General features: G+C 37.8%; 1 protein-coding gene across 2 annotated transcripts in view; it reads right to left on the bottom strand.

Annotated features, from left to right (window-relative positions):
• Positions 1-4,508: 4,508 nt before the first annotated feature.
• The window catches only part of LOC149193055 (auxin response factor 4-like), a 99,005-nt gene continuing 85,342 nt past the window's right edge, over positions 4,509-18,171 (bottom strand). The window contains exons 9-12 of one of the 2 annotated variants that reach the window (XM_089404778.1): positions 6,626-6,788; positions 5,249-6,534; positions 4,967-5,157; positions 4,509-4,761 (exon numbers count right to left, since the gene is read on the bottom strand). In XM_089404778.1, coding sequence (XP_089260904.1) covers positions 4,578-4,761; positions 4,967-5,157; positions 5,249-6,534; positions 6,626-6,788 — 1,824 coding nt within the window. In that variant the 3' untranslated portion in view covers positions 4,509-4,577. Of the gene's footprint in view, positions 4,762-4,945; positions 5,158-5,248; positions 6,535-6,625; positions 6,789-18,171 lie in introns of both variants that reach the window. The other variant, XM_089404779.1, reaches the window with a different exon arrangement.

Genomic DNA, 18,171 nt, shown 5'->3' with positions numbered 1-18,171 from the left:
AATCTTCTTGAATTCTTGAGTTCATATTGTCAACTATATACTAAACATTTGTAACAAATCAAACCTTTCTCAGGCTTATCGCATTTGTAATTCGGTGCACAACTTCATTTTATCTTGTTATGCCAACACTAAGGATGATTATTGGAAGGATGTTGATTTGAAGTTGTTCACACATCTAAAACCCATGTTTGTTACATAAAATAAAAAGAACATGTAAGCCTTTTATCAAGGTTAGCATTCACGATATCTGCAAGTTTAAAGTCGGTGCATATATATATATATATATATATATATATATATATATATATATATATATATATATATATATATCGTTTGTGCGTGAGCCTCTTTAGGTTCAATGTTTGAACCTATGTTGTAATACCACTCTATGTCAGGGCATCAATTTCATCCCCAAAGGTCCAGTGTTGAACCTATGCCTTGATACCACTCTGTAACGACCTCCCTCCCCCTTAAGGAATTCTAGATTGTGGAAAGTGTTACATATTTGACCCAATCTCCAAGGTTTGTTGTGAAGATGGCGCTAACAAAAAGATCATCTTTAAAAGTCGTTGGAACTATGATCAGCTTGCTGAGAGCTTTCTGACAATATAAAGTTTATAGAAATCCAAGTCTCGAATCAACAACTATGCTCGTTAGAAGTTTTGGCATGATAAAAGAGGCCATGTCAACACATTCCCACATGACCTCCACCGGGCTCGCGTGACCCTGTCATGTCATCACAACAGGCCCACAGTACTAGAACCACGTCATGTTAGCATGGCTGCTTGTTTAGGAAAATAATACAGCAGTGAAGGTCCTTGGTAGATTAGACCAAGAATCCAAGGAAAAGTATTAAAATTGTGTCTATACATTGGAAGGCCTTGGTCCAAGCTTTTGATGAGATTGGCAATAATTTGGAATGGAATGTGAGAATTGTTGAACAAGGGATGATTGGAGTTGATGTCATTATGGGTTGTGGTGAAGGGATAAGATTATCAAGAGAAATAATTTGTTTTCCATAGGATTGGGTCATTTGTACTCTCAATCAAGTTGCGGACCAAAACTCCACTAAGATATAGGAGAAAGTTTAGAGGGTTGTATAGTGATTAGAATTGGGAGGGGCATATGTTGGTCTATGGAATGCATATGTTAATTTGAAAAGAGGGTATATTAGGTTAATAGAGGAAAAGGATTCTCTAGCATGGAAAATGAATAAGGCCCTTGGTATAAACTCTTGAAGGTTGGTTAAATTCTTCTATTTGCTTGAGTGTCAAGAACCTGTCTAAGAGTGGAGGGAGATTTGGAAGCAAAGAGATCCTAAGAAGATTCGTTTTTTCTTTCCTTGGCTTTAATAAACAAATCTTTGACACAAAATTTTTGCATAAGAGGAATGTACATGGTCCTAATATTTGTTTACTCTATAGAATGAGGATGAATCTATTACACACTCGATGATGAAGTGCCCATATCCCCATGAAATATGGGATAAAGCTAGGAAGATCACAAATAGTGCAAATGTGTGGAATGGTGAAACAATGGAGATATCCTTGTGGCATGGGTTCAATAAGAAATAGCTTAAAGAATTTATAACACATCCTTGCTTAATTATATGGGAATTATGGCTTGCCAGGAATGCTTAGATTTTCCATAACAAGTTTCATCCCTACTTTCTAAGTATTCTCTCGAATTAGATCTTTGATATCTAATTGTAAAATGCATATCAAGGAAGATGGTCTCCATCAATTCAATGAATTGGTCATTGATAGCTCACAAGCCTAGGGCATTTTTGATGGAGCAAAGCAAAAGACTCATAGTTTTAGCAATGTTAAGGGTGTTTCATATTTTTCAAATGCACACAAAATAAGCTTTAAAGCAAGGTTGGTGGCTGGGGCAAATAGTTATGATGTGTTTATGGCCTTGAGATCATCATTAAAATGTGCACTAAAAAGAGCTAACCAAGTTTAGATAATCGGTGATTCATTTCAAGTGACTAATTGGATGATTGGTAAAGTTAGAATATTCAACAAAGTCACTTGATCATCGAATTAAAGAAATCATAATGTCTTTTGAACATATTCTCACTTGGTACTTTTAAGGAATTCAATATGGACATTGGTTCTCTTTCAAAGAAGGGTCAAACTCTCACAGAAGGTCATACCACTGTGGAAAGATTAAGGGAAGGAGTCTCAATCACTTCAACACTCAGTATTTGACAAGATTTATGCTTGTTTGATTAGTCTTTGAAGATCATCTTTGTTTTATGGTTACTTTTTCAATTTTTGTTATTGAAGCTTAGCTCCATTCAAGTTTACCTTTGGGAAGGTAGATCATCCTTGGCTGAAAAAAGTGGGTTGTATTTTGATGTATATGCTAGAAGTATAGTTTTCTAAACAATATCATATACTATTTCATGTGTGTGTTTGTGTGTGGCTATACATACATACATACATAGAAACACAAACACATGCATGCAATAGTGTGTGTGCGTGCAATAGTACATTATATTGTTGTGATAGGTGATTTGTCTATATCTATTGAAGGATAAGATCTAGGAGTTTTTAATTTTTTGACTGTGCAAAGGCACCCAAAAATGTAATTTATATTCTTTATGAATACAAACCACTATTTTTTTGAAGGAAAAAGATGGTTTTTATCCATGGTTACAATAATAAACAATCCAAACTAGATTTGATGTGATCTCCTATAGTAAATAATAATGTAAAGCTATATTGTAATATTAAATTGCTACTATTTAATGGAGTAAATTAATTTAATCAAATCAAATATATTGTGTTAAGACCGACATCGTTATAACATTTCTATTTCTAAAATCACTAAGCTTCAAAAATCACATTAAAATACCAATTCCTATTTATTATTGTGAACAATTAAACATCCTAAAATTCAAATACTTCAAACAAAAAAGTTGATAAAACCATTAAGATATTTTTCTACATATATAAAAACATCCATATTGGGAAGGGAAAAAAACAAACAAAACAACATGTGCTCTATTTAACCAATATCAAGCCATAACCTGCACTATCTAAAAAAGAAAGGTGAAACTCTTGTCTGTTTTCTAATGAGAATATTAGATGCATGGTCAAGTGGTTTGAAGTCCAGAGGTAATTAGTCTAGGTCCTCCAGCATTCAATAGTCTAGGTCCTCCAGCATTCAATAGCGTGTGAACCCCCAGGGTAAGATTTAGTGGACACTCTGCACTTGCCATCAGCTCTTCATCGGGCCAACAGACTTTGAGTTTCTTCAGTGTTATTCATTCAACGTCAGATGTTAGGAGAGATGGGTCTGATCCTCAGACCTATTAGCCCCTGGATCTTCTCCGCTAGGGCCAGATGTTGATTTATTTCATGCATTGTATCTTTGATTTACTTCATGCATTGTATCTTTTATAGGAGACCCTTTGGTTCTCGCGCTTTGTATATACATCATTGTACTCAACAGTCCCTTTGACCTACTTTGTGGTCATTAGTTGGACATAAATATAATTATCTTATCTTATCTTATCTAATTCTTCTATCACAACACATTTTTACACTTATGTATTCAACTTGGTAAAAAAATAATATTATAAAATAAAAATAAAAATAAAAAATAACGTAATGATACTCATAATGCAATAATACTCATTCACAAAGTATCAGGAATGACTGCAATCTTCTCTTCTGGGCCCAATTCTATCGTATTCCAAATTGGGGCTGGGGCTGGGGCTTTTCAACAAAGATGGAGTAAATACCATATAGATGACGGCGGTTAATCAACAAAATTAAAGATCCAAGCCTTGACTTATAGTTGTGAGATGATGCTAAGACTCTTTCTAATTTGTTCTACATTCCTGGCCTTCTGAAGATATCAAGGTTTTTAACGAACTTTTTGAAATAAAGATCTATTGAAATGGAAAGAAGATATTTTAACATAAACATGTCCAGGTTAAATTGTGTTTGAAACTTATCATGTCCATGAGCTGTACTTAGAAATGGTCACAAAATCATTTATCCCTAACAAAAATCTTCAGCTTCAAAGGATATTCACAAGTATGATCAGAAAGTGAAATGCCAACTACTTCCGATCCTATCTTCATTGACATGCCATTCATCTAATTTCTATCAAAGCGAAAATGGAAGCTCATAAAATACCCATTCCCGTCTGCTTTAGTCTACCAAGCTTCTTTCACATAATAACAATAACAAATGCAGATAAAAGGTAATTCCAGAACCAGAATGCCAAATCAGTCCCAATTGTGACATAAATGCTAGTCAAGCTTCTGTTTGAAGTCAGCTAATACTGCTCCGTTAGGTCTAATGCCAGCATATGATAGCCATGGGATCACTACAGTAAATTCCCTGAGGAAAAGTATAGGATCAAGAAAATAATAATAAGGAGACGTCAATAATAATAACAATAAAATTATCCCTAACCTGTATTCCACACATTGTCTCATCAATCAGGGGAAAATACACTAATAAAAAAATATTTAAATCTGTAGCCAGTATATCACATATCGTCCCAGCAAATGATATTGAAGCATGTTTCCATGTCCCAGGAGGAATGAGGAACCTTCATTGGTTTCCTGTCATCAGTGGTGAAGAAGAATCCTGGTTGTCAATTGATGACTTGGACACCTCAACTGTAGATGGTTGTTCCTCAGAACTGTTAGCATCGTCGCTAAACATGCTGGGTGTCATTTTCTGAACCTCATCATGAGTGTATATCAGAATTTTGCAAGCAATGTTACAAAACTCCCTGCACCAATAACGAAACAGATGATTTAGTAAATAGATTATATCATTAAAATGGTGAAGGTTCTGCCAGCCACCTCACAGAATCATGGAAAAGGGTTTATAAGGTAACATAGGGATACAACGCTGTCGCAATGCATAGGTAATAAGAGAAAAATCTGCACGAAATTCACTAACAAATCTACAACCTGTGTCATTCAGGTACTTACTGCCAAGGATCATCACCGACAAGCATCATGTCATCTTCATTATCTGTGTAAAGCACTTGCCATCCCTTCTTGGGATCATTCAGAAGACCTTCCATGTCAAACAGGCGCTCCAATTCACATATCAGTTGATCATAACCATCGAGTTTTGAGAGATCAACTGCTCTTCCCACAACACTCCCTTGTTTATGAACCTACAACATGATAATTAAAATTTTCATGAACCTACTCTGTAAGGAAACCAAGAGAAAGAAACACAGGTAGTAATAGTTAATGAAAACACACTTTTGTACGTCTACGCCCTGGAGTTTGAACTAAAGTGGAAAGTCCCGAAACAGCTTGGAATGTCTTTTGTTGTGCCGAACCCTTCAGTGCTTCAGGTGGACCAGAACGATCAGCAGAGGACTTCAGTAGGTTATCCTGATTTTGAGAAATAGATGAGTGGACTGTCCCATGCCCATATATTGCAGGCAAACCTTCTTGGGTAATATCACGAGGTATGCTGCTGCTAATCACATCATCCATACAGACAGGTTCCTCAATTAAAGAGAATCCAAAAAGTTTGCAACTTTGCTTTCCTTGGATTTCACCTCGATCAGTCTCTGTGGAATGGAATCCTATAGGAAGCTGATGTTGTTTCAGAAATACTTCTATCAAATTTTCTTGCTTCTTTGAAGGGTCATTTGAGGATAAGCCAGCTGTGTATCCGGCAGGTTGCGTATTATCAGAATCACAGTGCGAGACTGAAGAATCCTGCCACCCAACTGCCATTTTGGGAATATCAAACTGTGCTGAAAGATCACGGTTAAATGACTGGGAATAATCCCCATATAAATCATTTTTCTGAAAAACATTCGTTCTGCACATTGGATATGTTCCTCGTACACATAATTCTGAATCATTTCTAGTTCTGGAACTAAAAATAGAAGACAGTGGTGAGGCCCTTGGAATTGTTGCTAGATTTTGAGAGTTCACAGGGCATGTTGCATGATTACCTCCACTGTGCGGCTTAGTAAAAACTTTCAAATGCGGTGTGTTTGTATTTGAGATTTGTTCACAAGAATACTCCACTGACCTTAGTTTGTCAGATCCATATGCATTCCCAAACTTGCCTTTATTACTCAATACATCTGAGAAAGGAGCAACGTTAGGCCTTCCTAATGAAGGCCAACTTTTATGCCCATGCATTGCTCCTTCGGAGCCTTCAGCATGATAGCCCTTACAGTCCCAAAGTTGAAATTTCATCAAATCAACTCCAGCACTTGTAAGAGATGCCTTTGAAGGCAGGATTTCTTGACCTTGCAAGACCTTTTGGAATCTTACAGATTCTCCAAAGTCTAATAACCTACTTGAAATGTCGGATCTTTCTAGTGAAGACCAGATCGCATTCTCGGTTCTTGCTGTTTCAAAGCCTTCAGCTACAGCATTGCAACCCTTGCGTTCCAGTATTGGACATTTCATAAAACCAACTCCATCATTTCTTGAAGGAGCTTTAAAAGACATATTTTCTTGACCTTGCAAGACCTTTTGGAATCTTACGGATTCTTCAAAGTCCGATAACCTACTCCCATCTGCAGTAAAATCACAACTTGCATCATAGTCTAGACATCATAACTATCTGTATTATACTTCGCTAAAGCTTTCAAATTCCATAATTCATACCAGGGATGGCAACATCTACTGGTGTAGACAGAAGGGTTGTCCGAAGTCTCTTTGTTCTTGTACCAGATGAAACATTCAATCCAGCACCCGCAATAGATGGCTCAATTTCCCATGCAGAAACTCTTTCCTGCTGTTCATTTGCTGCATGTTCATCCCATTCAACCTATATTAACATCCAAAAGAAAAGGACAATGAGAAATTCTGTGCAGAATCAATTTCTCAACCAAGATAGCCTATTCTAAACACCTGTAAACAACCAAGGTACAACTTATTATGAGGAAGAAACAGCCCTACGAAAACACCTTCATAAAAATTGCAATACACCTTTTCAAGAAATTATTACTTATCCAATGCCAATACCTTCATAGATATCATCATTTAGGTTTAAACCATAATTGGTCTAATCGTTATTGTTATGAATGGAGTTATTACGCTAGCACATTAGGCACATGGATGGTGAGCAGTGTCCCCAGCTTATTTCAGACAATGGGAACTGTCAAATGTGCATACAGTACAATCTAGTTGATTTCCTCTGTATGGACTTTACTTTCTCTCTTTCAAACACCTTATCTTAGATCAGTATTTTACTTTCTGCATGCTTTCTATAGTGCTCCTACATTGTATCGGCACTGTTGTACTCAGTGGTCCCATTGGCCTACTTCTATGGTCATTTGTTGAACATTAATAAATTATTAGATTTATCTTATGTACTTGCTAAGCATAGCTTTTAGCACGCCTTAAAATATTGTGAAACTTACATTTTCAGACACAATCAGCATAAGATTAATTCTAAGTCAGTAAGAAAAGCAAATCACCAAACTTTGCCACAACCCCAATGTCAAATGATTACTTTCCTTTCATGTCTCTACATCACTATGATCAGCCATCACTAATCCCAATCTAGAGTTCACACAAACTAAGTAGGATTAGTAGCAAGCTAATGGAGTCAACCATTCCTTCAGATACTGAATACATGCAGATACATGAATAAACAGTTCCGGATGAAATTCCACATTATAAAGCCTACAAGGAGAAAATAAAGAGACTAGAAATCCTATCCGGAATGCAGCACAAAAGATTAGCATAAGAAATCACAATGAAAATACCTTGTCAATCAGTAAGTTCCTATGAAGGTGAATTGAATTGAGCTAGTTGATCTGCCTACAATCCTTAGTTAATGGTTCTTTCAAGATACATATTAAAGAGGCTGAAGCACCCAAGGTAAGGTACATATTCAAAATGCAAAATAAAAATAAACTATCTCCACGGAAAAATGGATCATCATCCCAAACACAGTTCAACAGTATTGAACAAGTACATCCAGCATGAATTTCTCTAATGCTGTAACTTGATAGGGTTTTTTTTGGCCCTTAAAATCCCTTTCAGGCCAGAAACCTTTGGCTTAGAAGCCTTGTCCAAGGGGTATCTACGACACACAGAAATCACCCAGGACTTGCACCTAGCCTCATCCGCCTAATTAGGACAAAACACCTAGGTTCATTTACCTTTGAGATATCATAAGATAGCTCAAAAACATGGCCCCCTTAACTTGGCATCTTGTTCTCGGGAGGAAGGGAGCAGAATTGAATCTGGATTTGTGTTAATAAAGTGCAATTGATTTACTGCTTGACCATAACATGCTTAAATTTAATAATGCTGCAACATTTTTATTTGAAAAATGTCTTAAATTTACAGAAAAATATTTGCAAAACAGAAGAGTGAAAAGCGGAAGGGTATATACAATGAACACCATAACCCCTTCCAGAGAGCTACTAAGCCAGAAATAAAAGCAGAATACTCAGTGTGATCCATAGATTGGGCAAGCTAGGTCAACAATACTCCTTTTCCCAACAACTGATGACGAACCTCATCCATCCAGACAGAACTAAAGGCAGACAAGGAGCTAGGCTCATTATCAAAAACAAGTTTACACTGTAGTTTCAATAAAACAAAAAACACTGCTATCCTCAAACAATGCCAAAGTCCATAAAAGGCTGTAATAACAAGAGTTCAGATATCACCAAACATCACTGCCCACCAGTGAACCCTTTCGTGAAGAAGCTCCAAATGATGATCCTCAAACCAATTCCAACAATGCCTAGCAAACCAGCAGTCGGAGAAAATGTGTCTGTTTCTTGATAGTCGATATAATGTTAGTTACTATAATTGATCATTGAGAAAGGAATTATAGTATATATAGGTCTTCTCGGGCATGAGTGAGGGAAACATCCCAATGAGGATGGGTTGCAAGTTGAATTTGGCTCGTGTAACTTTGAGATATTACAAGACAGCACAAAAACATTGCTGCATTAACTCGAAAGCTTGATCTGGGGCAGTCAGGAGGAAATTGAACATGCATCTCTGTTAAGTGAGTGCAATTGATTTACCACTTAACAATATCCTGCTTGATAATGCTGTAACTTAATAGTTGAGTGATGCCCGTTACCATAGTTGATCACTGAGAATAGAATTATATTGGTCATCAGGGGCAAGAGGGAGGAAAATCTCCTAGTGAGGATGGGTTGCAAGTTGAATTTTACCAGAGTATATGGGGTACGATTGGACCACAGCTTTTCAGGATGCATGAAGAAGCCATTACTACTGAAACTAAATAAAAGCTTGGTGAAGATTCCCAATACCTGAAATGGAACCACTTCAACAATAATCAACAATACACTGAAATAAACAACAATAAAAAGAACAAAGGTTAGTAGCACCTGCACAACCAGAGTTTGAATGCCTTTGCAATTCCTAAATCAAGGAAGATATCTCCATGTGTTAATACTCAAAACAGTGACATGTTCGATAGAAAATAGATTGGCTGCTTTGCAATTACAAGTGAGGGGGATGACCCTTTTTATCACAATAAATTGCAAAAGGCCTAACAAAACCCGAACTTGTGGCCTAAGTTACCTTTATGAGGTAATACCGTAATTGTATTAGTATTTGACCAATTAATCCTAAAACTATAAATTATGTATTTGAGGTCTTATGTTAATTATGTACGAGGCCTTATTTAACATAAGCAGCCTTGTACAAGTAGCAAATATAAAAGGACTCCATCAAAAATATGAGCTAACATAAAAAATAGCTCATAAATGTATTACACACATGAAAAAATGTCATGTTAAGGTACAGAACATGCCCTACCCCTTGGGAGGCATTGTCCCCAAAGCTCAAGAACAAAAGAGTAGCTCGATCATTTTCTTCATCTTTCATTGCTGTTGACCTTTACATGCATATTATTAGACGCATGAATTTGAATGGATAGAAGTGGTGGGAATCATTTTCTTTGATGAACTCATTGAGTACTCCTTGAAAATGCTCAGAATAGTTTTCATTATAATTTTCCGTAGCCATTCCCTCGGTTAATGTATTCTCCAAGATTCTAGGGTCAATGTTGGTTTGAAGGTAGGATGTAGTTTCTGCTGGAGTGTTTAGAGGGGAGCAAATAATTTTGGTCAAGGGTATATTCATTCTCAACAATGTGATCTGATTTGCATGGCTATGCATAGAGATTGATTTTCACAAGGATTATGATATGATTGAATGGAACTTTATTCTAGCTAAAGTTACTAGCTGCAATTATGACCATATTCTTCCAAGATTCGGTGAAGGTTTTTCCATCCCTTTAATTAGATAATTTTTATAAAGATGGAACTAGCCTCGTGCATCCTTAATCTACCAAATAATAGCCTAATATGAGAAAATGGAATATAATTGTTTATAATAAAACATAGGGTCATTACAATATAAAAGTCTGATTTGAAATCGGCTACAATGGGCCAACAAGGTGTGGGCCCTTGTAACAAACATAATTAGTTAGGAAATATATGGACGTGCCCTATTCTAAGGGACACAACTCTTCATGTAAACTAGGCACCCACCTAGTATTTATAGAGGGGCAGCCTCCATTGTAATCCATCATCCATTTTTTAATTCATTAATAAAACATATTTATACATTGCACATACATTTGTCTGTTACAATGGTATCAGAGTCACAACATCCTTCGCTCTCGTGCTACTACACGTTGTCTCAACCTCTTCTGCATTCTAATTGTGCTAAATGGTGTCCACCGCATTCATTGTCTCATTTGTCACATCATTTCCTTTGTTATCCATGTTTCACATTGTTCCTTTTGTACCACCTCGCACTGTTGTCTCATTGTTGCGCACTGTCTCAACCTGTCTCGTTGTCGAACCTTAGCTTGTGTCGTCTCCCTTGTCCCTTGTTGTGTTGCATCGTTGTACCTTCTTGTCCCTATTTCATGTTTTTCCCTCAATACCACCTTGCATTGTCACCCCGCTGTCGCGCATTGTCATGACTCAGGCCATCCCACTATCGGCCCTTAACCTGTATCATCTCCCTTGTTTCCCCATTATTGCCCCCTGCTAACATCACGCTTGTGTACTAAGTCAATCACTGCCACCCTGTTATTGGATCATTGTCGACGTCAACAACATTTCGTCAACCGTCGCCTCCATACTGTCGAAAAGTGTAACTAGGCTCGGTCTTCATAATGACATGTGTAATTGTGATTTTATGTAATTGATGAAAAGAAGAAAAATTAAATTATTATTGTAATTCTTATCTCATCGGTTTCATGAGCAAGGAATTTTATTCTTAGTAAGGACGCCCATTGTGAGCCTTAAGGTTTTGTCATCTAGCCATAAAAGTCAAATTGAGTCAATGTCATGTATGAAGGACCCTTCTTGGGCATGTTACATTTTGTATGAGTCATTCAATTAAGTATGAAAGCCCTCCAAGACAAGCACAAGACCTCTCCTTCAAGTCGGCTTCAAGAAGAATAATAATATTTTCACCAAAGAGTCATGTTGGTTCATCCTCTTCAAGTTGGCTTATTACAGGCTCCAACGACTATAAATAGGGTAGTTCAAATTTCATTGAAGGCAGAATTTCAGAGAAGTATTTTCGGTCAAAGTCTGCAGTAAGAGGTGTGAAGTTCACTAAGGAAGCCTATTATCAAGCGAAGAAGGGAAGAGTATAAACCAAGCTCTTTTCAGGTCTGTTTTTGGGTTAATTTCCTCTACATGTGTGAGGCAGCAAGAGATTAGTTGTAGTAGAAGAAGTCGAGAAGAGTATCAATCCTCTTGGGTAGCTGAGTTGGAAGAAGGTCAAGTCAAGAAGGGAGGCCAAGACAAGCTAGAAGAAGACCCTATCCAAAGCGAAGAAAGTTAAGGCATAAGATAAGGTCTTGTGCATGAGCTAGGGTTTCTGAATTAGGATTGCAGACCTAATTCAAGGAGGCCAAAGGTTTGAAGCAGAAGGAGGTCGAAGTGGAAGAGGAGTCGAGACAAAGGAAGGAGCAGAAGGTTGACTATCATCAAGGGAACTTGTGTCTTGGTCTTGGAGTGGCAAATAGGTCAAGGGTCTTGGTCTTGGTATTCGTCAATTGGAATCTCTATAAGAAGAAGAATTTGTTCATGGTTTCCTCTCAAGAGTGAGAGGTTTTGGCCATGGCTGATAGCCTATATTTTGTGTCTCTTGTCTCTTTATAGTTTATGTTTGGTAGTTGTATGATGAAGAATAACTTTATAATAACATAAGTAAAAGAAGATCCTAATCAAGAGGTAAAAAGTATTCACAAGCAGTGATCTAAAGTACAGAAATCACCAAATCTCGATGCCCTAGATTTCTCAACATGGTATCAAAGGTAAGGTGACTAAGTCAATCAAGGGACACTCAAGGATCAAATCCCAACTAAGGCATCAAAGTGATGATCATCTTGAAGTCAAGATCTACAAAGGAAGCATCATAACCCTAGATCATGTTGAGAATTCAATAGAGCAATGAATATGTTAATTCTCATTAACTTGATAACTGTTTGTGTTACCTTTTACATTATTAGCTTTGTTCCTTATTATTATATTGTGAGATACATCAAACATCTACCAAAACAATAAGAATAGTGACACAATATATAGGTTGCAAGCCAAGGCCAAAACCCCTCCTCTTGAGGGGAAAACCCTTAAATCTCTTCTCTTCTTATAGATCCTTCAATTGACGAATACCATGACCTAGTGACTCAGATAAATACCCTCCAAGATCAAGATCAACGCGGCCTCCTTCTGCAAGATTTTCGACCTCCTATTTCTGATCCGAAATTTTGTCTTACAGCAACTACTGCTACTCCTCAAGAAGACTTCGATCTTCTTCGCATGGCCTCCTTTCTTCTTCACTTGCCTTTCCTTGAGTCTTAGGGCTAGTGAGACACCCTAAGACACCTTCACTTTACTTCCTTTCTCTCTTGTCTCCAAGATCGAACCAAAGATAGCCCCAACACAGAAACCCTAGCTTCGAATTTCACGTGGAATAGAGAGAGACTTAACCCAAGCACTTCAACTTCCTTTGTCTTCCTCTTCGTACTTCTTCTTCGACCTCTTTTAGCCTTCTTCTTCGCATAAAGATATGTGTGTGAGTGTGTCTAATGGAGGACAAGTTCCTCTTTATATATAGGCCTCTTCAAGGGTAGGTGTGGCTCTTCATGTAGGCTACCTTGACAGCTTCTAGGCCAACTTGATCTTGGAGGGCATTTCGACCCTTTAAAGACAAAAACAATTTTTTCTTTACATGAAACAATATGCCCATAAGGTCTTCAATATATGACAATGATTCTTAAACCCTAGAAGCACTCAATGGGTGCTTGACCTATAAAATAAAAGGACTTGAGCATGAAACCCATGCTTCAATAATAATTTATTTTCATTTTATATCTTACAAGAATACATTTCATACATATGAAGACCAAACCTAGCTACAAATTTTTCAACACTCCCTCTTAACTAGGGAGGTATTCATAAGAGGTACATGGTCATTCTCAATCTGAAGAGATCTAATAAAAAGATTCAGATTGGTAACCCATCTGTCTAGCATCATATTTAACCAACATTGTCACATAGCAAGGGCTTGACTAACAACTCTATCCCTCCACAAGATCATAGCACAATGCTGGCAAGACCAATGACTTATAGACACCATAATCATTGTCTCTCAAGGTACATACTCCACCTGGGTGTTCACCAAGTATGACCTTCGTTGGACTATTCTCATCTTGCGTAGCTAATCCTCAAAGACTATTGGTCCACAACTACTCTTGTCTTGAATGCCCTACCTCATTCTCAAAGAGTATCGAATGCCAAATGGTTACCCAATCCTCCATTCTTTCTTCCCAAGTGAAGACAAGAATGTAGTGTCTATCTCTCCCTCTCAATTAGGGACGATACATCAACCAAACCAAGCTTGTCTCTCAAGTACACAAGCTTCTTGTTTGGAAGTGACTTTGTCAATATGTCAGCTACCTGCTCATCAGTGGAGATATATTGTAGTTGCAGCACACCATTTTGTACTAGCTCTCGAATGTAGTGATACTTCTTGTTTATATGCTTTGTCTTTCCATGAAACACTGGATCTTCAGACAAACGTATACAATTGGTGTTATCACAAAGTATCATTGTAGGGTTCATCGGTCCTTCAAAAAGGTCAGATAGCAGCTTCCTTAACCATGTTGCTTCTCTACTTATTTCACAGGTTGCAACGTATTCAGCCTCAGTACTACTTAAAGCAACTGTGTCTTGCTTTCTGCTCATCCATGAGATCATGGAGGATCCCAAACTAAAACATCCTCCCGTGGTGCTCCTTCCATCTTGCTCACTGCCTCCCTAGTCGGAGTTTGTATATCCAATCAGTTGGACATCATTCCTTCTATCATACTTCAAATAATAGTGGATGGTTCCTCGTAGATATCTCAGAATATGTTTCGTTGCTACCCAATGATCATGCTTCAACTCCACTTGGAATTGACTAAGAACATTTACTGCAAAGCATATGTTTGGTCGAGTATTCACCAAGTACATCAATGATCCAATAAGTTGCCTATACTTGGAAGGATCCACAGGGCCAGATTCGGAACTTCTTAGTCTTTTCAAATTTGTGATCATCGGAGTAGTCATATGTTTGCAATCCATCATGTCAAACTTCTTCAGCAGCTTGATCACGCACTTTGCTTGACCTAAATAAACTTCCTCAGGCCCTTGCCATACTTCTAGCCCCAGATAGTAACGCATCAGCCCAAGATCCTTCATGTCAAATTTCGTTGCTAGTTGCTTCTTGCATTCTTCAACTCGACCTTCTACACCTGTTAAGAGAAGATCATCTACATACAGAAGAACGATTCTAGGTTCTTCGCCTACAAACTTGATATAAAGGTTCGGATCTGCAGAACTTTTTGTGAAGCCTATTCTTTGAAGATATGAATAGCATACCATGCCCTTGGTGCTTGCTTGAGGTCATATAATGCTTTCTTTAATCTGCAAACATATGCCTTTCTATCTTTAACTTTGAACCCCAAGGGTTGTTCTATATGTTGATTTTGGGTAGCATCGGATGTGCTCTAGCTCCGAAATTTTGTGGAGGGGCTAGAATACATGAGATCTCCAAGACCCAGAAATCGTTTGGTGAAATTCCACCCGGTTTGTGTTTTATTAAAATAATTAATATTTTTAATGGGGTTCCTAAGTCTAAACTTAGGAAAATAAAAATATTAATGGGTATTAATAAAAATATGGGTGAGAAGCTTCTAAGAGACGAGGATCAAGTCTGTTTTAATCTTAGTCGTTGATTAGGGACTTAATCTCGGTCGTTGATTCATCAACAGGAAAAGTATAAGAGGAGGCTTGAGGGTCAGTTGGAGATACACCAAGTTGATCAAATCAGTTCGATTTTTTTAGGGCGTGGTTTGCTGAGAAAATCGAACCAGTGATCTGAGTTGCAGTGAGAGGGGCAGAAGCAGAGATTTGGATCGGAAAGGAGTTCCGAGCCAAAGAGTACCGGGCAGAGAGGCAGCAGTAGCATCAGAGAGGTAGCGCAGAGGCCTACGCAACCTAGGAAGGGGCTCATGTAGTGCTGACGCAAGCCAAGAGGGTCTCTTGCAGTGACAGTGCAGGATATTCGTCAGAAGTTAGAGATTTTGCTAGAGAAGCTAGGTTTTGAGCTGGGAGGGCTGAACAGCAGTGTTCCTCCAGCAAATCGATCCAGCAGAAGCAGTGACACAGTCTCCTAGAGGAAAGATGCTGGCACAAGCAGTGATTGCGCTGGGATTTCGCAGTGTTTGCCGGAGTCAAGCCACTCAGTGTATCAGTTGTGACTTGGAGAACAAGGTAAACCCTCGTATGTATTTCTTGTTGCTGAGATTTCTCTGTAAGGTTAGCCGGTGTGAGAGGGAACTTGTTGTACTCAAATTCTTCTTGCTTAATAATACAAACCCTCTATCTGTTGCACCGGTTTTCCTGCATTGGGTTTTTCCGGGGACGTGTTGTCCAAAAATAACAGTGTCCCTTGTGTGTTTGTCTCATATGTTGTTTCAGTTTATGATCTGTGTGTCAGTGTAGTCTGCAGTAGTGTTTTTCATCACTGTTTATAAATTAAATAACTTATTGAATGAAATAACAAGTAGGAGATGTTAAACCAGTAACTGCAGTAGGATTTCTATGTCTAGATTCAAAAATTTTCACACTATATAGACTTCTTCATCTATTGTGCCATTCAGAAACATAGTCTTGACATCCATTTGGTGGATGTTCCATCCCGTTGATGCTGCTAGAGAGACTAATGATCGAATTGTTGTATATTTTGTTGTTGGAGCAAATGTCTCTTCATAGTCGATGCCTTCAAGTTGAGAGAATCCCCTAGCCACAAATCTTGCTTTATACTTATCTATACTTCCATCATCGCATGTTTGATCTTATAGATCCATTTGGAAGTAACCACAGATTTGTCTTCGAGCCTAGGTACGATCTCCCAGACTCCATTCTTCATTATAGATTGATATTCTTCATTCATGGCATCTTTCCATTCTTGATTGTTTACAGCCTCTTCAAAAGTGGATGGTTTTGCTTCTATTAGTTTTGTCATGTATGCAACATACCCAGAATATATTTTAGGTTTCTTGCTTTCTCTAAATGATCCTTTCGTTGCCTCATGACCTTTTGCATCAAGTAGAGTAGATTTTAACCAATTAAGTCTTTTTCTTGTCTCAGGGATGACCACAAATTGAACAGGCTCACTAGGACGTTCTTCTTCCTTGTGTGATTCTTCTTTTCCCTTGTCCACTTCCTCCTCAAATACGGACAGTTCTTCATCATCAGAGTTTATGGAAAGTTCCTTTGATTTCTTGAAAGCTATGCTTTCGTCAAATATGACATCACGACTAACTTCTATGTGATGTCCATCTTTCATATAGATCCTATAAGCTTTCGATGAGTTGTTGTACCCAACAAATGTTCACTTCATTCCTGGGATATATACAAGACACCTAAAGATCCAGAGATGATCTACATATGGCTTCTTTCTCGTGAACACTTCTTCCGGAGTTTTGTTGTCTAGAGATCTATGGGGACTTTGATTCTGAATGTAGACAGCAGTCTTCGTGGCTTCTCCCCACAGAAACTTAGGTAGACCATGATCATGTAACATTGCTTTACACTTTCTTCAATGGATCTATTCTTCCATTCTGCAACTCCATTTTGCTCAGGATTGTATGGGACTGTCAGCTCCCTCTTAATCCCAGACTCCTTATAGAATGTTATAAACTCTTTGGATGTATATTCTCCTCCATTATCAAATCTTAATATCTTGATTCGTTTTCCTGTAAGGTTCTCCACTTAAGCTTTGAATTCTTGAAATTTTGAAAATACTCCGTCCTTGGTTTTTATTAAATAAACCCAGTTTGAGATTTAGGAGTCATAGGGCAACATACATTAGAATGAATGAGATCCAAGATTTCTTTTGACCGTGAAGCACTGCTTCCAAATGGTCTCTTGGTATTCTTGCCTAATGCACATCCTTTACAAACTCCTTCATGATATTCCTTTAGATTCAGAATTCCATCTACTATGGAACTTAGAGTTGGATTTTGAAATGTAGATGACCAAATCTTCTATCCCAGAGTTCACATGGGCTAATTTCAATGTGAACTAGGGCTTGGGCCACAAGAGACATTAGTCTGTAAAGTCCTCCTTCTCGAATGCCAATGACTTTAGCTTGATCTATACTTGAGTCTTTACTCCATACAACAACCTTACCATCAATGAAAGCTACTCTATCACCCTTTTCTTCTAGACTCGAAATGAAAAGTAAGTTCTTGTGCAAATCTAGAACAAATAGAATGTTGTTGAGGTGAATGTTGCTTCCATATTCTAGCTTTATGGAGGTTGATCCGATACCTTTCACGGGATAGCTCTTGTTAAATCCAAGTTCCACTGAATAAGTGGATTTTCCTTTTGAAAGGTCTTCAATCGATTGGAGTGGCCAGTCATGTGCCTTGATGCACCACTATCAATTACCCAAATGTCTTCATCTTGGAATGTGCTAGAGAGAGTCGAGAAGAGACCTTCTTCCTTTTCTTTGATTGACACCTTCTTTGAAGAAAATAACAAACTCCATGCTTCCTTGATATCTTTCTTGAGATGGCTTGTAATTTTCTTGATGAACTTCTTCACTGTAGAGGAGATCTTTGTGATTCCCTT

Source organism: Pinus tabuliformis, chromosome 2_2, assembly GCF_031772625.1.
Source record: "Pinus tabuliformis cultivar Carrire ecotype Pingquan chromosome 2_2, CPIR1, whole genome shotgun sequence".
Taxonomy (NCBI): Eukaryota; Viridiplantae; Streptophyta; class Pinopsida; order Pinales; family Pinaceae; genus Pinus; species Pinus tabuliformis.
The sequence above is the reverse complement of the archived record's forward strand: the minus strand, read 5'-3'. Positions and strand labels throughout refer to the sequence as shown.